General features: G+C 41.8%; 1 protein-coding gene across 1 annotated transcript in view; it reads left to right on the forward strand.

The window, feature by feature from the left end:
- Positions 1-3,597: 3,597 nt before the first annotated feature.
- LOC307256063 (cadherin-18-like) overlaps positions 3,598-24,040 on the forward strand; it is a gene marked incomplete at both ends in the record, with an annotated part of 184,029 nt that continues 163,586 nt past the window's right edge. The window contains 1 exon segment of the mRNA XM_080034929.1: positions 3,598-4,503. Within this exon segment, the coding sequence (XP_079891055.1) occupies positions 3,598-4,503 (906 nt within the window).

Genomic DNA, 24,040 nt, shown 5'->3' on the forward strand with positions numbered 1-24,040 from the left:
CGAGTCCCCAGAAGCAAAGTACATGTGCGGGAATAAGCAAAAAAAGATAAATTACATGTGAGATTATTTTAATAATCTGTCTCTCTTCTTTGTTCCAGTTTAATTTTGCAAATTGCAAGTTGCCAAAGAAGAGGAAATACAAGGACATAATGTATTTTCTTGTGCCCCACCTACAGCCAAGAAGTTATTTTTGAAATGATATAACCTGCATTTGGATGACATTAATTACAATATCAACTTTATAATGATTCACTTTGCAAATAAACTGATTATTAGAATTATGCCATCCCTAAGAAAATAGTTCCAATGTCATTAATGAATCACAAGGACTGAATTAAGCATTTTCTTATGTGCTTTTTTTCTATATAGTTCAAAAAGCAATCTAAGTTATCATCCAGTGGATGAGGAGAGATCTTCAACTCCACTGTCACTTGCATTTGATGAGTCCAGAGTGACTCCAGCACCATCCCTGTCTGGACCTACTTCCTCTGGGGAGAGGGACAGGCCCCTGAGGTCCTGTAGCCCAAAAGAGCAGGTAACAACAGTGACACGTGCAACACTGGAAACGAGGAGGAGCCACCTATCACAGGCAAGCAAGTTGGAAGAGCAGCTTCTGGGCATTCTACAGGAGCCACATCAAAAACCAGAAACTGACCTGAACGAATCGTATTATTTTGCAATGAGCCTTGTCCCACTATTAAGAAAATTGGACAACCACAAGAGGCAACAAGCCAAAATTGTTATTTTAAACTTTCTTGTTAGCTTAGATAGAAACACAGACCGGTCCCAACCATCACATTTTCCCCCACAACATTCAACACGACCTGCTCCAACTCTACCCAACAGCAATTTTCATCCCCCAAGAAGGCCAGGAAGTTTCCAGACAGTTTTGTATCGCCCACAAGCCACAAGTAAATCCAATGGGTCAATTTATCCAGACGCTGGCTTCAAGCGTCAACCCACAGTGGGAAGAAAGCACCCCCGTATGCAAACCTGTAAGGCAAAGTCGCCATTTGTACTGTACAGGAGTGTCAGATTTGTTTAAGAAACCAAATTATGGAAATAGATTTTTCTTTAGTTTCAATAAACCTCTTTTGCAAATTGCATGTTGTGTCCTGTGTTTGCTTACTTTTCAAACTTTTACAACACCAACATGTGTTACACACATATCCTTCTCCCCACTTTGTATTGTATTTTCAAGATTAATTTTGTACGTTTGCTGTAGATTTACATTTGTATTATTACTTTTTCTAAATTAAACAATCCCTTAAAGCGGCTACAAATAACATTTAAATATATTTTAAACAGCCTCACGTTTCCTCTGATAATCATAAATTACCTTTAACAGCAAACGAGACCATCAGTGCAAAGAAAGACATTTTCATATAGTTTTTATTACTGCTTTTGGTCAGGTCGCACACCCAGTCCGATTTTCGGTTCGCTCAGGCTCTATGGTCACATATCCGGTCGCAGATTTCAGTGTGGCGCTGCAACGCGATTTGAGAAGCCTATCCTTCCAGGTGAGGGAAGGGGAGCGGGAGCCTTGTTTGAGACAGTTATTTGTCGTCATAATGACTGATAACGGGGCTGAACCATCAAAAAAAAAAAAGAGAATGCAATGAAAAAAAGCTAAAAGGGAGAGTGATATAGGCTACGGGCGGGACGAGGGCGTTGCCAAGCAACGTGTATACAATTTCACGAGAGCGAAACTAGACTTCAGTGTTTACTCCTAAATGATTGAGCGGTTGGTACTAACACAAAGTTTGCTTTGCTTCACCATCATCAGATAACCATTATCTGAAATAGTCATTATTTACATCAACAACACAAACACATTACCTCATTGTGATCCATACTAACTGCCGTCTCTCGTTCATTCCCTTTCTGTGAGGACACGTAATCTTTCAGCTCCGTGAGAGAGAGTAGTTAGGTGACGCTGCTGCATCAACTCATTGCAATCAGGTGTGTGTAGCACTGACTGGCATTAGTTGATGCAGTGTCAAAACCACTCTCACAGAGGCGAAAAGAGTCCTCACACTTTCAACACACGGACATGCACTACATTGCGCCCTTCTCGGTTCACACTCGCACGCCTGGCACGAGCTAGAAAACAGCTTTGCGACAGCGGGCGTCGTAAAAATACTACCGCTTTTGTCCAAAGGGGACGCCAACGTGCCATGTTACTTGTAGTGGCTTTAAGGTTGTGGTCAGTGATTTATTGTATATAAAATGCCCTGTAGTTTGTCGACTGTCTGGTGATTTCTTGACCAATGAGTAGGTCATACATTTTTTCAGCACACTGTTGAGTGTCCATACGCAGTTCAACAACAAGATGATAAAAATTCACTTGTTGCTGCCTGCGCTGGTTTATTGGATGGACCCAATACCGGCTCCTTCTCCTGCTAACCCCTCCAGTCTGGCAAGCAGCAGCAGAAGGGCAATAGTTCTTCTCCTAGTAACAGGCACTGATTTATACAGTATAATCATTTTAAGGATTATATTATAGCCCAACAGAAAGAGTAATATAATTACAATAAAGAGCATTTATTTATTTTATTCTATACCCAATTCCGATAATTCCAGTGCACCATATCTCGTTTATTTTTTCTTTTGTTTTATTGTCTGTAGGCAATTTTATACCACCAAAGCCCTATCTTTATTTTCCATGACATTTTTCGCTGTTGTTATATGTTATCAGTGTGCACATCTTTGTTCTGTCTTGTAGGCCATATAGTAATTTTTTCCATTGTGGTATCTGTCTGAGCAAATCAATGTAAGTTTCAAAACTGACTGCAGGTGCAAAGACAACACATACAAAGTACAGACAACCAGCTGTTTGTTTGGAAAGTGATTAGAGATCTCATCTTTTATAATCTACTGAATTAGCATTGCACTCAAAATGAATGGGTTTAAGACGAATCTACAAACGTGTTTAATCTGAAATATTCAAAAGATAATTCATTTAAATGAAATCCTATAAATAATTCCACCAGCAGAGAGGTTTGTAGAATGTGGGCCACTGTTAAGTTTAATTTTAGATTTGTACAAGTTGAAGAAACAACCTAATGGTGGATCTTATCTTCTCTGTTACAGGAGCTGCATACCTTTGATGAGCCCCTGACACCACAATCGACTGTTGACTACGTATTTTCAGGACAGACAACACGAACCTCAACTTGTCATAGTGGATATTCTAAATGGTGGTGTTTACTACAAGTACATGGACCGATAGTAGCATGTCAAATGTAGTTCAAGGCTGGTTTCTGCTTTGAATTCCTCAAAATTATGCAAATGCTCTATCGTTGTGGGAACAATGTCGGGAGGAAGAAAACTGAAACATAGAGAAATATTCCATGTCCACATAAAGTTGAACATGGTGAACCAGATTATGTAGTTTTTTGGAGGGAGCTGTACAAATGTATTCTTTGGATCGCACCATGTGGACACACTTGGCTACCCTGCACTATGAAAAGGACTGTACACCCGTGTGTTTGAGTGTATATTTGGCCATGTGCGAGTGTCTGTGTCAGCCCACAGTGGTATAACACAGTGGAAGTGCGAGAGGGAAGACATTTCCGGACTAATTCTTTCTTTACAATGAGAGTTTCATCCGGCGTCGATGCACTCTCCTGTTGTTGTCCTCTGATGGTGTTCCTATGTGTAGTCTCCCAGAGTTGCTATGGGACCCGGGTCAATCTGAGCCGTCACACTAACCCCAACCTCAGCCTCTACCCTAATCCCTGGCCCGAGTCACTGCCTGAATCGACCGCATTGCCAAGCTCCAGTCCTGGAAAACCTATGTCTCCGCTAAAGCCCAGCCAGCTCTCAAGCTCAAGCCAAAACCTTTGGAGCATGTCCCAGGTAAAGCCCAGGCTTGACACCCTGTCCTCTCTCACTGACGACCAAAGGTCTAATGCAAACGCAATGTCCCAGGTCAAATCCACCTCGGATACCAGACAGATGGTACAAAGTGCCTCCAAACAGAGTTCTAGTTCATTGCAAGGTTTGGCGAACAAAGCACATTCTAATCAGGTGGCGAGAGATCCCTTAAACAATCCAAAACAATCTTCAAAAATCAATCCCAAGACCAATTCAAAATCAAGGATCGGATCACTGGCACAGCCAAAAGCCAAGGTATTCTCCAATTCTAAGATGACGACCAATTCTGAGTCAGTCCCCAACACTAAGTTACCTCTACTATTCAGCCCTGATCAAAGGAACTCATCTGGGACCATAAACCCCAGCACATACTCATACAATACCAGCCTGGCTTCACTTTCAAATCCTAAAACCCAGTCCCATTCACAAGCAATTACAAATGCCAAATCCAACTCTAAGATCTCCAATCCAAACCGCAGAGCGTCCGTCAGAGCACAGAGGAACCAGACCAAGTTGCTGGACACAGACAAGGATTCCCAACAGCGGCCCAAGAGGGGCTGGATCTGGAACCAGTTCTTTGTTCTGGAGGAACACATAGGACCTGAACCTCAGTATGTCGGAAAGGTAAGCTATCATGATTGTTTTTCTCTTCTAATGTAGAAAGAATGTAGCCTGGTCCTACCAGACCATCATACTTTATTTCATTTGGACAGAATGTCTGGAATCGCACAATTGACAAACATTAACTCACTTGAAGGCGGTTGTCTGTTGAAGTTTAAAACTATTGGATCTGCCCAGTTCCACTCTGCCAACCAATCGCATAAGGTTTGGTCGTGACGTCATGCGCCGGCTTCTGATTACAACTCCTGCGGATATACCGCAGGCCCAGACTGACTACTGAAGGGAAATTAAAATTGAGAGGAAGTAGGTAGGTGGGCGGTGCCAGCCTAGAAAGAATGCACTTGTTGGTGTATATCTTAATGGCATTTTATGGAGTTATTCCTTGACCAGTGACATTTCATAAGCTTACTTGTTCATGTCTTGTTGAAATGATTACCAACTAGGAAAACAGAATACAGACCCTTCTGTTTGGTTTTACGATTGACAGAGTACATTTACAGAGGCAAGCTGTAGCAATGCTGTAGATGCTGCATCCATCTATCTATCTATCTATCTATCTATCTATCTATCTATCTATCTATCTATCTATCTATCTATCTATAGCTTTCTGTCTATCTGATATACAGTATATTTGCGTGTGTGTGTGTGTGTGTGAGAGAGAGTTTGAGAGAATTCAACATAATATTTCTTCTTCTTCTTATTATTATTGTGATATTTTTTGTGCAGCGTGCAGTGCTTCCTGCAAAGCTGCATGGTGAGGTGAAAAATGTTGACTCTTCTGTAGGTGGTAAATATTTAGAGAACAACCTCAGACGAACAATCAAGGAAATATGCCTAAGCCCATTATACAGTACACCAGACCTAGGGAGAGTCTCTTTGTGAATATGAGGAATGGATTAAATCCTGCTTTGTTAACAGCGCAGTATGCATATGAATGTTCTTACCATAAAACATGTGCGTTGCTCAGATAGAAAGGCGTATTCTTGCAAATGTCAGTCTTTTCATGGCAATTGTATAATCCAATAGTACACAAAACCCCATAGCACAAAACTGTCATGGAGTTGCCAACATGCATTTATTTTTTTAATTGCCCATCATTTGTGTGTTCAGTTCTTATAATAGTTGTATGTTCCTAAATCGGGAACAATGCATTTTCTGGATTTATTAATCCAGTTAGTATGAAAATTTACATGCTACAGATACGTGCAAGCCATGATCATCTATCACCACACAGCTAAGCATATTTTACCGGAGTAACATTGGGCCCATATGCTTACATTTTCAAACTAGATAATAATAATTATAAAAAAATCACTCACTCAGAGAGATACAAACGTCCAAACATTTTGCGAAAAAAGGTGTTAGCTCATCTTGGATTTCAGTTTACAATCCGTGTGAGCCACAGCTGTGAGAGAGACTTTAGACAGAGAAATGTGGTTGGAAAGGTGGAACACAGAGTTCATAGTGTTATTGACAGTTAAAGTCAGCCGTTTCAGTGTTTAAGGTGTTTTACTTTCCAAGAGGCTTAAACCAAGTGGGTCAAAGGCATTTTAGCGTATGTAGAGTTGTCTGCACCTTGATGTCATATGTCATATCATTGAGGTCACATGCACTGAGTACTGAATCATTCAGGGTTTGTGCCTCCCAACAGTCTCGCTGTCCTCTCTCTTTGCTACTTTAATACATAATTTAAACTGTCTGTTTGCATCCAGCAGCTGCACTTCAGATGTGTTGATTTATTTTATAAACACTCATTCACCACTAGTGTGTTTTCTCAGTGTGAGAATGCTTATTTATCCAACAAGACCATCTTTCTAAATGTACTTTTTCACAGGTACACGTGTGTGTGTGTGTGTGTGTGTGTGTGTGTGTGTGTGTGTGTGTGTGTGTGTGTGTGTGTGTGTGTGTGTGTGTGTGTGTGTGTGGAATGCAGATTTTTAGCAACGCAGAAGACAATACAGTCCTAACAGGAAGTTACATTTAGACTGTGTGTCTAGACAAAAGCCCAGGCCAGGAGCCAGGGAATTATTTGAATGCCACTGCTAACACATTGTATGGTGTGTATACATATACAGTGACATGGGAGTGGCCAGTGGTCAGCCTGTCCAGTTGGCGAGTTGGGCCTGCATGGATGCAATGAGCCCCGTCTAATCTGCTCTGACAGAGACATTGCGTGACTTTGACATGATGTTCTTCATGAAGGTGAGGACATTAAGCTGGGACTGAGACCCTGGGGGAGTTTCAGTGTGTATGTGTGTCTTCGCATGTGTGTGTGTGTGTGTGTGTGTTTCAGTGCATGAGGGTTGTGTCGTGTAGCTGGCTCGGATGTGCTTAAGGTGCAAAAAAGCACACATGGATTCATCTGGTGGCTTACTCACACACTCACTTGGAGCTCCCCGGGTCTCTCTGAGTCATTGTTTTGCAGGGTGCTGTGACAGCTGAGCTACCTTTTTTGCCTCACTCAGATGACGCCTTGCTTTCTATTGATTGCTATGAGCATAACAACAGAGAGGGTAGGAGTAAAAGAGACCGGCACCCACTTTGGAAACACATGCACGCACAAAAACAGGTGTACAGAAACTCATATACCTGTAGTGTGCGCTGGCGTTGACAGATGACAGAAAGCTATTCTGCTCAGAAGAAGGCAGCAGAAAAGCACAGGTGTGGTAAGGTGAGTCAAGAATAGTATAGGAGAGAAGAGAGAAGGAGAGAGGACAGGTTGCACCAAAATAGGAAGTTCATAAGAGTGAATGCAAGGTTAGGAAAAGAAAGGGGAACTAGGAGGAGGAAAGGGATTTTGGATAGTGAGCACACCAGTGTTTTCAGGTCATTTTTTAAAGATATTGTCTTAGGTTTTTTAACCTTTATTATTATACAGTTGAAGAGTAGAGAGTGCAGAGTGCAAATGGGGGAGATAGTTAGTGATCGTTCCCCAAGGACGTGTCCAGGTCTGTTGGCTAAGTGTGTTGCCACTGTGACATAGCTTTAACTTTCCAAGTTTCTGAAATCACTTATTTCTGTTCAACATCCCTGTACCTGAATCCTAAATATCTTCATAGAGCAGCGCCGCATGTTTTTTTTCCGCCACCAGTTCAGCGTCTGCTTGCTACTGCTTGATCACTCTCCGGCCTGCATGCCATATAGTCGCGCAGACACACACACACACGCAAGCAGAGCAGCTGATGGCCTGATCAGACGAGAGGAACACTTGGACACACATGCACGCTTTTATTTACCGCGGACCGGTAGTCAAGGCGGGGGAGCTGGTGTTGTTCAGAAGCTTAGAAATCCGCCTGTAACCAATGCCATCGTTATGTCTTGCAACAATTAGGTTGTGAAGTTCTTGAGGCAGCGTTTTTCTTTAAGCCATCATGAGATGTGTCTTGTGTGACACCTTGGCAAACAGCTTGGCCTTTTTGTAGGCCATCAGTTTGGACTGAACCAGCTGACATTAAATTGCACTGACAAGGGGCTGGGTTGCTTTTTAATTACTGATAGATTTCACTTGTTGGCTTTCCATGCCTTTTTGCTCCTCCCTTTCTTCATGTGTTCAATATTTTTCCCCTGTCATTTCACATTATTACACATAACTTAATTTCTGAACATATTTAGGTTTCTTTGTATGTATGGATTACTTGGGTTGTAACCAAGATCTGGTGAAAATGTCATGTCAATAGCACTTTTGGAAATATAAGCACTGAGGAAAATGGTGACGTGCTCAATACTTATTTCACCAGCTGGAAAGGCAAATCCTTAGAGCAGGGGTTCTCAAACTTTTGATAGCTGAGGGCCAATTTAGGAACCCAACATTGGACCGAGGGCCGCCAAAGGAAAACAAATTATAAAACTGAAATAATTTCAATGGCCAGCGTCTTTGCGTCTTTACAGTTTACATGTATTGGTCAGCATCCAATACTGTGTAATTAACACATTTAAAATAATAAATGAAGGGCTAGGTCTCATTTCAACATTGGGAAACACACATTAAAAGCGGGGGTCTGGGGGTTGTCCCCCAGAAAAATTTGAGGTTTGAACACTTCATTTTGTGCATTTTGGTTAATTTTTATGCAGTAATTTGTGTCTTCTGTATTTATTTATGGTGGAAATGTTAAGGAAAAGACAACTCGCTCCCATTGACACACATCTAATGGAATATAAATCAAGGCACTGAGGCATTCTGTATTGCATTCAAATATTTATTCTACTTTATTGTTCAAAACTTTCTACACATTGAAAACGTATCACCTTTTGGAGTGTTTTTTTGTAGGACTCACTACTCATGATGCAGCAGCAGTGTTAACTATTATGACACTATACATTGGAAATAAACAGGGTGGGCTATCAGCAGTCAACTAGGCAGATAGTTCCATGGCTATCAGCAGCTAGCTAACGTTAGTTTGTTAGCTAAACTTTAGGCAAAAGAGTTAGAAACCAGATAATGTTAGCATCCATCCTTAGACACTTGACCTAATCTAATTCACCTTGAATGTGAGAAAGTGCATCGTATTGGGCTTGACAAGCTCACTATCTAACAACTTACATTGGGACCACTACACTGCCTGCTGCACTGCGGGAGGCTGACCAGCAGTCTGCAACGAGAGGCAGAGGCCAGCCGAACTTCGCAAGTTTAATAAGTGGGGAGTGAATACAAACAATTAGGAGGGATATTTAAGTGTTTCGACCCCTGTACTGTTTTTACTGTTACGGGGGACGCATCCCCTCCGTGCGTTTCGCCGCACTTTGAGAACCACTGCCTTAGAGCAAAGCTACCTCACCAATTTATTTTTTGTATTGTACTATCAATAAAGGCGTCAGCCCTCAGCCCATCTCTCCTTGACGTGGTTAGAAAGTAATGTGGTGTGGGGGTTGTCATGTAAACATCACACTGGACGCTTATCACAATTTGATGAGAAACTTATTCAAAATGTCTGGCTCACTCCACTTTTCCCTGCTTTTCCTTCTGGTATGACTGTCACACTCTAAAATCCAGTAGCAGAAAATCAAACTCACATAGGTTGACCATATATTCCCCCTGTATTAATAGACAGCTGTAATTGCCCAAGTCAAAAAGCAAGGACCTTCTGTTAACTGGTTTATTCATGATACCAAGCAGTCAATTATATTTCTATAAGGTTCATGATAACCCATTCAGATGAGAACTACTGCAAGTATGTAGCGGAGAACGGGGTAATCTGAGCCACTTTTTACATATGCTCCCGTCTAAGGGAGCTAAAATTATTTATCACTCAAATGTACACATTTCCCATTAATTCAGGATGCTTCCTAGAAATGGGCATTAGCAGCATTTTTTCAAGACAAAGGGCAGTGAAAATATGATTGTTTTTAAAAAAAAGTTGTCATGTGGCTCACTTTACCCCAGCTGTGGGGTAAACTGATCCACTTACTTTTTCCACTCTGAAACTACCATAAAAACACATATTGTAACAGTAAGAATCCTGAAAGCTAGCCACACATTCCAGAACTAATGTCGGACTAGTAAAAGAATGATGGGGTTTGGTCAATTAAGCAAAGCAAATTTTCTAAACACTTGAAAGTAACTCTGAACAAAATCAAATACAACATATTATAATTCAATAGGTTTTAATAAGATTCAAATTAAAGATAGAACCAGTTAGATTAGAACACAGTCTGGGGGTCAGAACACAGGACCCTTAGAGCCAGCTAGTGTCTGGGGGTCAAAGCATAGGAAAATCAGAACCAGCGAGAACAGCCTGGGACTCAGAACACAGGAGAAGACCCAACTGGATTATAACATCAGCCTGTCATACTCTACAACTAGGCCTACTCTACATTCCAGCCCTGAAGGTTACAGGGAAAGATGAGAAGGTGCTCTTTCCGTGTGGTTGCCCCAGGTCGTCTTCCTGGTGTATTTCCTTGGCATGATGGCTTTTCTACAATGTGTTTGACATTAAAATAAAACATATTTTATGTAATATTACATTAAAATATGTTTAAGACTAAACTTAACTTGTGCCTCATGGTGGGGATAAGTGAGACAGTGGCTCACTTTTCCCCCACAGCATTTGGCTCACTTTCCCCCACCACCACAATTTGAGAAAAAACTACCTCTCTTAGCATTTCAGGCTAATCTTCAGTTATCAGCATCACATGGTTTCATATGTTGGTAGTTCATCAACATGTATGATAGAAGTTTTTCTATGTGAATACATTTGCTTTGGCACAACAGTTGATTAAGTTGACAGCAAGAACAATTACTTTTACATGCAAAATACTAGCCTGGAAATCCTGACCCTGATATCTTGAACGATAGAGGGTCTGGCGACGATCAATAGTAATTTCCAACTCTAGGGGCGGCTCCTACTCGTGCATTTCAAATGCCACTGCACGCAGTTGGATAGCACTACAACCAATCAGAGCGATGCACAAGTGACGTAAGCCCCGTTCGTTTAGCGAACAGCTGTTAAACTGTTCAATTAAACGTTTGCCGTTGTCGGTCGGCAAAACAGAACATTCCACTTACTTGCTAGTGAAAGCTATGAGTCCCGTCTTCCAATTCGTTAAGGGTCGAGGCCAAAGCAGTCTCAAACTCACACAACATATCCGCAGCCATCTTTGATGTTTACTATCACAGCTTCGACGTCGCATGCACGTCACTGTCGTCATCCGGTTACGTCCTCCCCAGAGCACCATATAAAGGGCTCTGGCGCGCCCATATTAGATAGAACCAATTGAAACGTTATACCAGATTTCTGGTAGTCTTGATAAGCTTCAACGGAGCGTCTCCAGACCAACACGCGCAGCAAATTTAATTTGCCAGCGCCTAGTGGCAGGTCTGGGAATGCCAGGCTAGCAAAATACCTATTTTGGTGAAAAAAACATGCTTACCACAGCACCATGAGGTCCTCTCTTTCAGGGCCATGGGGAAATGAGAGAGGCTTGAAAACATATATCTCACATGACCACAAATGTTTTTCGTTGCCTAGATACAGGGGGTGGCTCACATTACCCGATGCCTCAGATTCCCCCGTTCTCCCCTACTGTTCAACAGTCAGGGTTAGTCCATTTAACGGGTCACACATCCTTACTGCATAAATAACAGCAGAGCCATTAACACCACACTGAGGCCCTTTCCCAAACGACTCCCTAGGCACTCCCACTCCGTGAGCGAGTGTGACTTGCTGTGGAGTCACCCTCGCGGCTGTTAAGTGCCACTCGATCATTAAGGGGAGGGTATAACAACGGCGCGGCTTTGGCAAGCCCTCGCCTCTGTCAGACGGAAACAGGAAGACTAACTAACACTAGTTAAACTGTTAAGTCTTTATTTCTCACCTTAAAATAAAATTCCACCACATTTATATTTGACCTGAAACACTCTTTACATTCATATTCAGCTACGCATGTGAGAGTAAAATGTAGCATTGAATAAAAACAAACACTCCCATGATTTTTTGGCTGCATAATTCATTTTTTGTTAAACATTTTGTAACTGCATATTCTTAATTTTACCAGCTCAGTCTGTAGTGGAGAAAACGGGTGGGTGTTTTTATCCGCTGTTTAATTATCCTTTTAGTTTACATGCGCAGCAGCATACACAACCAGGGAAAAGAACAATAGTCTGCTAAAGCATGTATTCCACTTGTCATGATACGTTAATCTGCCATTTCGACCCACGAATCGCGGCAGTTAATTAGCGTGCATAAATTATAATGCACTGCAAGGGTGGTCATAAATAAGAAAAGTCATGCGCTCCAGCTGACAGACGTCACCGCCGCTATTACTACCCCTCATCGGCTGTAACAGAAACACAAATCTTACTAACAATTTAAGGAAATAATAATCACTGTCCCTTATTAACTTGTGGGCATTTTCTTCATCTGCTTCGTTTTATCTTTTATCCACGCCTTGAAAATACACTAACGGTAGACAAGTGGGATAATCAAATCAACAAGTGTAAAACAACATGTTGATTCCGATATTGTAGGCTACCCTCCGGTTCCGTCATATAGGGCTATGCATAAAAATAATCAATCAAATGTCTGTTTGAGGTAAGAGAACGTTTCATTTATAATTCGGGAAACAAACTCCATGGAACTCTCATTTGTAGGTTTGGCTCCTCCATTCCGGACTTAATTGATTGGCGGACACCTGTGTCAAACGTAGGGCTAAGCCACCATCGATGCAGACTTGGTGATCGAGGGCTTTATAACCCACTCACACTCGAGGCTTGGTGGTTTGGGATGACACTCAATATGGCGGGCCCTCCTCGCGAACGCGCAAACGGAGGGATAGTGGATAGGGAGTAGGGGGTGGTTCTAGAAAGGGCCTGAGTCTGGGCTAGTACACACACGCACGCACACACACGCACGCACGCACACACACACACAGAGCATCCCTTGCTAATCCATCCTCTCCCTGCCTAACTGGGAGCAATCTTGTCAGATGGCAGTTGTATTGACCTTTCTATTAAGCAGTGCGCTGTAATGTTGGGGAGAAAATGGCAGTTGGGATAGAGATTCAAATTCAAATACCTCAACCGCTCCACTTGTTCTCTTTGGTCCCTCCCCTATAGTCCCTCCCTGACACGCTTTACACCAACAAAGTCGTGCCAAAGTGAATGGACAGTCCCAACAGCCAATAAGAACAGAGAATCAGAGCCTCGCTCTGATTGGTCACAGTGTACAGCTCATGTTAACTTTGACCAATCAGAAATCACATACCCCAGCTTTAAGATCTCTCTAGTTATTAAAACCTGGATAGACAATGGTGAACCATCGTCTTTAGGAAGAAATGTGGTCGGAAAAAAATCTTTAATGATCATGATGGGAGATCACTTAAAACAATTGGTGGAATAAAAATTTAAAACATCGACAGTAGAACTCCAGGCTATTTAATAGTGAAAGTACAGACATGTCCATGCAAAATGCAATGAGAACATAAGGGATATGGACTATGCAGATGTGTATCCCTAAGACAACCACTTATCAGTGGGGCTTATCAGGAAAAATTGCTACAATTTTCTAGGGCTGGCCCGAATTATTCAAATATCCGAGTATTCGCTTGTTAAATTAGTATTCGGAGCTCAATTCAGTCTTCGGATTTTTTTTTTTTTCAAAAAACCTTATTTTTTTTGCAAAGGTAGCTCAAACTGCAACATATTTTGTCAGAAAATAATATTTTAGATACACAAGTTAAACAACAGCTGTAAAATACAAATTAGACATTTAAAATATATTATCGAATTATTTGACCTAGTTGGCCGCTGACCTTTCAATGCGCAACCGGTGATATCAGCTGTAGGCTACGAGATTTTACCAGAGCGAGGCAAACTAAAAGCGGCACCAAGCGCAGTTAGGAGAGAGAGATAGAGGAAGAATATAGTATGTGTTCCTCTTAACTCTATACCACAACATCAGCGCGATTTTGGAAGGGAAAGTAGGCTAATGTTTGGCGTAATGCTAACGTTAACTTAGCTTAGCGCTGTTTGTGTAGGCTACGTTCGCAATACAGCGCTGCTATTGCCCATCATCAACAGTGACTTGCTTGCATCATGGGAATACGCGGTCAATAATGGATATAATATGGACACAAAAGACTATCAATATTGGATCTGTGTATGGATTTATAAATCACAGAATAGATTAATTAATTGAAAAGCTCCTGTAAGGGTTACGGTGACAGAGGCCAGATGATTTGGAACGGAACAACAGCTGTTTGATTCCACGGGGAAAAAGTAAGGAACTCCGACAAACTAGTACGCAGCATGCGGTCTCGGCTCACACACTCGGTTTCAGTGAGTACATTGGGATTATTAATGTTGGTTTTGATGTTGTGTTTTTTTAGAACGAGTACTGGAAATACTCGACCGGAAAATACAACGAGTATTCGAAGCCTGTAAAATGGTATTTGGGCCATCCCTACAATTTTCTAGTGAATAAAAAGATTGGAATCTGGATCAATGGAAAAAGGTTGTGTGGTATGATGAGACCAGATTGACCCTGTTCCAGAGTGATGGGTGGATAGATTAGTGTGGGCTGTGAGAAATAATAGTTGGGCACATGGATGTTAAGAAGCCCAGAGCTTGGAGCCCAAAAGCCTGATCCAGGGAGTCTTCTTAGCATAGTCAATATTTCAAAATCCCTCTCACAGTAACATGCAAAGTATGATGGCATATTAGCAGTGATTCCTGTACATCAAAGGATTAGGGTTTGTGGCACTCGATCATGCTCCTTTACAGGGGGTCCGGGAGAAGAAGATTTGAAATATTTTAATGTAAAATGCATCATTCTGGTGCACTTAAATAGCTGATTGAGAGGTTTTATGAGACACTGTGAACTTTTTCAATTTACTTTTTAGAAAATACAAAATAGTCAATACGTAGCTACATATAAATAAATACATACATAAATGAATACGCAGGCACACACACACACACACACACACACACACACACACACACACACACACACGTAAAATTCATGCCAGAGGAGGCTTTATAGTTATTAAGTTTGAGCATGGAAGTTCTTTATTATCCTTTGGGAACAATATGTGTTTATATTCCTCCTCAGTGTGAGAAAGGAACTCATAATGGACCTCTGGGCTTCAATTATTTAGTCACACAACACTATAAAGCACACAATAGAGGTATTGCGGTGAGCAAATAAACTGAGCCCACCATCCCATGGAATCCTATCAAGAGTGGTATTAGAACACATACTGTATGTCGGAAGGACTGACTGATTTTATAAATGAGTCAATCAGTAATTGTTTTGCTATTATTGTTTAGCTATTATTTATTGTTTTCTACTAACAGTAGATCTGCTCACAAAACAATATTAAACCTAAATAAAACTATCCGACTATAATCATACGAGAAAGAGGACGGCAAATGTATGTAGCAATGTTGTGGTGCATATGAAATCAGTCTACTGTAAGTCTGGGACTACTTCATTTATATTTACCCAGTTCCTTTAAAACAGCAAATTGTATATTCTGAATAACTGTGTCTGATACTTCCATATTTCCACTGCTGAAAGGAATATACTGCCAGCTTTAATGTAACAAGGGAATTATGTCTTCAAAGGCAACCGTATGGCCCCGTCATTGCTTCAACAATGGAGCTCTATGGCACAAAGGAAATATGACATATCAGGCTTTGGATACACACACAATGCAAGGAGGAATTTCATGGTTAATGGTTGCTTTTGATCTTTATATGGGATTGTTGAGATTGCTGTTTCTGGTTTCAGTGGAGAGGAGCATTGGTGTCCTACGTTTCACTTGTTTATTTTCACCCTCTTTTCCTTAATGGCATACGAGGTAATATACAGCGAACGCTTGCCCAACGTTTGTTTATGTGTATACTAACCACAGCAATATTTGATGCACAGAGATTTTCACGCACAACCATCTCTAGGGCTTACAGAGAATCGTCCGAAAAAGAAAAAATATTCAGTGAGCGGCGTAGATGAGTCTTTCAGCAGCGGGTTGTGTGAGAGAGGGTCTGATTTTGGCACTGTTTCGGAGGTGATGGAAGGACCTTTTGACAATATGGTGGATATGGGGCTCAAGGGGGAGGGTGGGGTCAAAGAACACGCCAAGGCCTCGGGGGAGAGGGAGACTGTGGGTACATCAATGGTGAGTTTAGGGGAGGGGAGGGGGAAGGATCTGTTGGAGAGGTATGACTGGAGCCAGCTGAGTGCAGTAGTGCAGAGTGCACTTTGAGTCGGGGGAGCAGATGTTATGGCTCATGGTATCGAAGGCTGCACTCAGGTCTTCGGAGTTTTTTGAAAGAGAAAAGCATGAACAAGAAGGACAGAAGCAACTAGAAAGTCCCGCAGAGATTTTAAAAGTACAGCCCATTTTGCTCTGCTCATTTTGCTAGCTTGTGGGTTTAATTTGCGACAAGCGACAAGAGTGCGTCAAAGACGGATGTAACAGAGGGAATCCGGTAATTTTTCAAAATAAAACATCGTTCATCGTTCATTAAATAAAACGGAAATAATGTAAGTTATTTATTCTTTTTCTGCGGACCGGTGCCAAATGACCCACGGGGACCGCTTTTATAGCATACATTGATGGAAAATTAATTTGTGTTTTTGGTGTCTGATAGTGTTGACACAAAATAAGGAATGGCACAGTAAAAAGCCCATTTTGATAAAAAGGACAAAAGCTGGGAGGCTCCAATGTGAACCTTCCTCTGTTGCGCCGTCCTCTTGTGAGGTCACCTGTGATCTTCTTCTTCTTCTTTCGTATGTCTTAAGACCTTCAATTCAGTTGAGGCGAGCCGGTCCAGCGTCATACGATCGAGGTCAATTAGACCAGGTTCGCCGTTCGGGGGCCGGTGTTTGGGGCAACAGGTTAGGATATGTTCCACAGTTTGTATTGGGTCTCCACACTCGCATTGGGCACTGTCTGTGATGCCCCACTTCAGCATTGCTGTCCTCAGGCGGTTGAGGGTTGTCCACTGCTTTCGGGGTAGATGCTGGCTAGGAACGTCTGTGGGGTCACCTGTGATGCTGAATACCCTCTCTGCAAAAGCTTGAGAAGCTGGCATAGCCAACAAGTCTAACGCAAAAGGTTTTAAACTGTGATAAAAACGGTCACTCTTCAGTGATGGGATGTGAAAGTTATTCCTTGCACTTGATGATCTGATGCTGGGTGTGTTTAGGAACCTAAACACATGCTGCTTAAAGGATTGCGCTGCTTCTGGTTCCTCAATAACCTCTTCTTCTGCATCATCTTCAGACTGGTCCTCCTGTTTTGTGTGGCAAAGTGCATTCGTCTTCTGCCTGTTTCAGCAGTTCCTGGATATTTCTATCAGCCACATCAACATTAACATTTTGCTGAACCAGCAAAATGCCAGATTAGATCTAATTTTTCTCTGCAAGTGGCGAGGTATCTGTACTGAGTTCTCTCTGCAAAGTCAGTTAGGTGACTCAGCAGGTCAAAGAACCACTAGGGACATAGATGTGGTGTCACTCTGGAGGGCTTTTGTGTGTTCCACAGTAGGTCATGCAATTACGAAAGCTTTTGCCACTCACTAGTAAGCAAACTGTCCCATCCCATGTTATTTGTGATTTGACAGACTGAATCTTTGACTGTGAGGAGTCGTGTGAGCATGTTGAATGTGCTTGACCAGCGTGTGGGGAAGTCATTTACAACAATAACAGCAAACTGGTCCAATAACCTCTGTGTTGCAACTGAGGATTTGCAAAAGAGCTTCAGCACAGACCTTGCTTTATCGAGGACTCTTATAACAGTTGTCTCTTTCTGCAACATGTGGACCACAAGTTGTATGGTATGCACCAGACAGTGCAGTGTGTGGGTGAGCTACTTGTTCAAGGGCAAACAAAGTGTGTGCAGGCTTACTTTGTTCAACACGAGTAGCATGCAGTTATAACAAGGAATGAGGCTGTCAGTCCCTTTTTTTGTCCACAAGTCAAGGCCAATGGATACTCTCCGGGCAGCAGCCAGTGTCTCTTTGAATTGTTGTCTTTCATGTTCATACTGTGTTTCAATCACTAGTGCAGTGCCCGTAGGAAGCAGGTAGCTTATGCTTGCTTAAATGTAACCCGTCTATGAAAGTGGGACACAGAAACAGATGTAGCCAGTGGGCAGTGTCACATCGCTTCTCAAAGTCACTTATGGTCTTTCTTTAATATTTGTTTGCGCCATATATGATCCTCTATTCTTTATAGGCAAATCAGGTGAACATTGAATAATAATATGATAATCTGGGTAAAAGTCACTTATTTGCCTTCCTGTGTTGATTCAGCAGTGATGTAGACAAGGAAACAAATGAAGGCCCAATCTAGATCCACCCCCTACACCCTATCCCTATCCACTGTCCCTCCGTCTGCGCGTTCGCGGGGAGGGCCCGCCATATTGAGTGCCGTCCAAAACCACCAAGCCTCGAGTGTAAGTGGGTTATAAAAATCGATGGAGGCTTAGACCTACGTTTGACACAGGTGTCCGCCAAGCAATTATGTCCGGAATGGAAGAGCCAAACCTACAAATGAGAGTTCCATGGAGTTTGTTTCCCGAATTATAAATTAAACGTGCTCTTACCTCAAACAGACATTTAATTGATTATTTTTACGCATAGCCCTAAATGACGGAACCGGAGGGTAGCCTTAGCCTACAATTTAGCATATTGGAACAAACATGTTGTTTTACACTTGTTGAATTGACTATGCCACTTGTCTACATTTAATGTTTTTTCAGGACCGTGGATAAAAGATAAAACAAAGCAGATGAAGAAAATGCCCACAAGTTAATAAGGGACAGTGATTATTATTTCCTTATATTGTTAGTAAGATTTGTGTTACTGTTATTTAAAGCCGATGAGGGTACGATCCGTCAGTCAGCCGGATCGTCTATGCATGACTTTTCTTATTTTTGACCACCCTTGTAGTGCATTATAATTTATGCACGCTAATTAACTGCCGCGATTCACGGGTGTAATGGCAGATTAACGTATGACAAGTGGAATACATGCCTTAGCAGACTATTGCTATTTTCCCTGGTTGTGAATGCTGTGCATGTAAACTAAAAGGATAATTAAACAGCGGATCCGTTTTCCGACATACTGAGCTGGTAAAATTTAGAATATGCAGTTAGAAAATGTTTAACAAAAAATAAATTATGCAGCCAAAGAAGCATGGGAGTGAGTTTGTTTTTATTCAATACTACATTTTATTCTCACATGCGTATATTAGCCTATTATGAATGTAGGCTAAAGAGTGTTTCAGGTCAATGCTTTGTATATGATTATCATCAATATCCTTTCTGAAATGTTCTGTGTACAGGTTAAGCATACAATAACTAGGACTTGAAGGTAATGTGATAGCAAAACAGGCCTAAAAAAATACAAGGTTCTTATTGTTATCGAATTTAAATATTGCTGTTTAAAATATAAATGCGGTGGAATTTTATTTTATGGTGAGAAATAAAGACTGAACAAACTTCCTGTTTCCGTCTGACATAGGCGAGGTCTTGCCAAAGCCGCACCGTTGTTATACCCTCCCCTTAATGATCGAGTGGCACTCCACGGCCGCGAGGGTGACCCCACAGCGAGTGACACTCGCTCACGGAGTGGGAGTGCCTAGAGGGTCATTTGGGATTGGGCCGAAGGTTTGTATTTGTTCTTGCTGCACTCTGGAACCCTATAGCGCCTCCCAGAGGGCAGGAGCTGGTACTCTCTGTGCAACACATGGGAAGGGTCCAGAGTGATTTAGTCAGCCAATCTTGACTGCGTGCATGTTGTTGGTATCAATAAAAGTGCTCTCCACTGAGTGGCCCACCAATTTCGAGCAGATTCCCAGGAGCCGAAAAATCCTGGTTCTCAGTTGTGCTGAAAGGGCACCAAATCAGACTCAGCCTCCATACTGCAGGATGCTTTGGACTGTTGCCATATAGAAGAGAGACAGGATTCCGCTGCTTGCTCCAAATGACCTGAGCCTCCTTAAAAAGTAAATTCTCTGCTGCACCTTGCTCCACACGCTGGTCCAGGACAGGGCACTGTCCACTTACACTCCAAGGTATTTGAAGGATGATCTTTGTGTTATGGTTTGGTTGTGAATTGGTGTAGTGTGGCAATCATGTGAGGTGCCGAATATGATCTACTCCGTTTTGAGTGTATTGAGGATGATTATTAGTCGCACCACTTTACCAAGTTGTCCACCATTTCCAGATAGAGGTCAGCCCCCTCCCCCTCCTTCATCAGAGCTAACAGTGCAGTGTCATCTGAAAACGTGATGAGGTGGTGGTTGGGTTACTGGTTAGACAGTCATTGGTGTACAGTGTGAAGAGCAGGGGAGAGCTAACGCATCCTTGTGAGGCGCCGCAGCTGGTTGTGACCATGGGGGAGTAGGTGTTATGGACCCGGATCAGCTGTTAACTGTTAATACAGAAGGAGAAGTACCAGTGGATGAGATGTGGATTCATACCCATATGGATCATTGGAGCTGCATGCGAGTGAGGTGCCCCTGAACAGACTGTCAAGCTTATTATGACCACCTGCCCCCTATACAGACCACCCTCGGAAGCCAGCCTCTTTGACGTGGGACCAGAGACAAGAGCATTGCTACAAGACACTGAGTTGGACCTCTGATGTTACACAAATCATTTTGGAGAGCAGTTAACCGGTTTTATTGTATTGAATGCAGAGGAGAAGTCGATGAACAGTACACTGGCATACGGTTCATCTTTGGAGCTGCATGCGAGTGAGGTGCCCCTGAACAGACTGTCAAGCTTATTATGACCACCTGCCCCCTATACAGACCACCCTCGGAAGCCAGCCTCTTTGACGTGGGACCAGAGACAAGAGCATTGCTACAAGACACTGAGTTGGACCTCTGATGTTACACAAATCATTTTGGAGAGCAGTTAACCGGTTTTATTGTATTGAATGCAGAGGAGAAGTCGATGAACAGTACACTGGCATACGGTTCATCTTTGGAGCTTTACAGTTTTGATGTGTAGGTTGGTACAAGATGAACTACATTGTGGTCGAAGTTTGGAATTGGTGGTTTGCTCCTGGACTGGTAGGCTGTGGGTTTCTTGTTTGAGATCATCTGACTGAGCATATATCACTAGAGGGTCGGGGGTCACTGAACAACAATGCTGTTTCGTCAGCTTGCTTGGAGGCGAGGCCGGCGCACTTGGCCCCACTCCAGAGAAGATCAAGAGAGCTCATTGATCTCTCACTTAGTCCGATAATGTTTCACCACATCTTGTCATGAACCACCTATAATTGTCTTTTTCCCCATCCCCATCTCTAATAAGCTTCCTGTTCGAGTCATGCCTTCCATCCATTTATTGATGTATCTCTTTATATATTTACATTGTTCAATCTTGATGTCAAGCAGACAGGCCAGTCATCCACTGCCCTGCCTTCCATTGGTGCATAATGGTTGTGTGTGTGTGTGTGTGTGTGTGTGTGTGTGTGTGTGTGTGTGTGTGTGTGTGTGTGTGTGTGTGTGTGTGTGTGTGTGTGTGTGTGTGTGTGTGTGTGTGTGTGTGTGTGTGTGTGTGTGTGTGTGTGTGTGTGTGTGTGTGTGTGTGTGTGTGAGAGAGAGAGAGAGAGTGAGTGAGTGAGTCAGGAATGATCCCTGGCCATTAGTCAGTCAGACAGTCAAAAGCCCTCCATCCAGCCCTGCGTGCCTCACCTCTTTGCAGCACTCTGACTCACTGTGAGTGTCAGTGTGGATGTGTGATATCATGCTTTTCTCTGTCTGTCTTGGTCTTCTTTATTTTTGTTCTGTGTTTTTATGTGGGTAGCACTTCACAACAAAGGTACATTAATTAACTGTTAGTTAATGCGTAATAAGCATTAATTAAGCATTAACTTTCTGTCAATAACTGCTTAGTTAATACTAAATATTATAAATACTATTATTTTATTACTTTGTTTGAATTAACGTTCTGGTTCATACTGAATGTTTGTGCGCATTAGCAGGTTTGTTCATACATGACCATTTTTATACACCAGAATTTACCATTATTCCTTTATAGCTGCATATGATTGACTACAGATAAAAAAGAAAGAAAATTCTTGACAGAAAGCCATTGTTCCCGGATTAGGACACCCTGCTTAAAAAACAGCAATGCATCTTTATGGCAAAAAAAAATGATTTGGTATTCTGTAATAGTAATACAAAAGGGCTACAGGCTAAGATCCTTCCACTTTTATTTATTTTGTCGTTAGTCTACTTTTGCTTTGTTTGTTATTTAGAGATTGAAAAGTTGTATGATTAAAATACCGTACAAATGACAATTCCTGGTTGGGTCATTTGTTAAAATCTATGTTTAATATCCTTTAATGTGCAGTGAACACATTAAGCAAAGCAAAGTGTTTTGTATTGTAAACTTTATTTATCCCAAGAAGGGCTGTTTGAGGCGTACCAGTAAAATATAGATGTAGTTAAAGATGTACCTAAATCTATGAAACTTTGTTTATCATAGTTAAAGTGATAGTCACATGGTTGAAGATAAGGACTAGCCATTGTTATAATAAAGCCACTTTGACCATTGGTTTGAAAAGGGAGACTGGTTAAAGTCTTATCTTTTGTTGCCCCTAACAAAAATTGACCAGTCCACGTCTAAGGGTGGTCACAACCACAACTCCAAATGCATGCTAATGTTGTTTCATGTAGCTGGATGTGTAAATAGGCAATTTGTTTGGCTGACATGATCATCAGATTTTACAGTTGGCAATAAATATAGCCCGGTTTTTTTCGCTTGTTTTGTCGAAACAGCATTTTCATGTTGACTGTGATTTAATTGTCAAATAATGCCAATGCAAGTCTGTCTGATGGATATTAATAATAAGAATGCATTGGAAAGCAACGCCTGACCTGAATAGTGATTATGTTATCTATTCCCTTAGAGGGGAAACATACCCTGACTTTAACTTTGTTTTATATGTAACTGCACATGTGTGTATGTGAATCAGTATTGTCCTACTGTATGCCTTTGTGTTGGAGTGAGTGAGTGAGTGAGTGAGTGAGTGAGTGAGTGAGTGAGTGCGCGCAGAGATCAGTTATAATCACACCCTTTTTTTAGGGAATACACTTAATGTAGCTGTGGTGTGTGTGTGCCTGTAGGTCTGTCTGTGTGAACTTGATGTGTTGCCAGCCGTGTGAGTGTGTGTGTGTGTGTCCTCAGGTTTCGTGGTGAACGTGGATGCGCTGCAGCCAAACATGGCATCTTTAATCAGACTCTCCCTGTCTGACAGGCTGCTGAAGGCTGATATTTCTGATGATTTATTTGACTATATTCATATTCACAGAAATACATATTCATGTCTGGGACTTCCCTCTCTCTCTCTGTCGGCCTCCCTGTTTTCAGAAATACAGCAGCAATATATTTCTAATAGTGTTTGGAATATTGTAAATGCATGAGCAATACACTCACTGTTCCATGTACATGATAAGACCTTAAACATATTTGGTGATAATAAGCTGTAAAAAACAGTGGTAGACTTTGTGGGTTTGAGTTAGGGTTTTTCTTACATAAGGGTGTTTCTCATGTGACATGAGGTGAATTATATTTAGCACATTCAGTTCCCTTTGGTTTTCCAGCAGTGTAATGGAAATAAATGGTTTCGGGGATCAGACCCACCAATGAGCAGTAACCATGGCTGACAACCTTTGTGGCATTTCAAAGCATTTTCTTCCATTTTACCTCAAGTGTAGCAAACAATGGGATGAATAATATTTGTTGACGATAAATATCAAGGATAAAACCAAAATAAAAGAGTAGCCTTTGTAGGCCGTAGCCAGGATAAATACCAAAGTCAAAAATGGCCTTGGTCCTTTATAAATAACTGATCCATAATTGATATAATTATATTTGACAATATAATAGGGCCATGCTCATGAAGAAGATAAAGTATCCATCCCAACATCATTTATCGATCTAACAGAACCTTTGTAGAATTGACAGGTACATCGCTGCATCTCCATTGAATTTCAGCATATAATTCTCATAAATGTTCTCATTATTGTCAGTAGTAGCTCTACTTTATCTGACCTCGGTGTCCTCAATGGTAGAAACA

Source organism: Ammodytes marinus, assembly GCF_949987685.1.
Source record: "Ammodytes marinus genome assembly, chromosome: 9".
Lineage (NCBI taxonomy): Eukaryota > Metazoa > Chordata > Actinopteri > Uranoscopiformes > Ammodytidae > Ammodytes > Ammodytes marinus.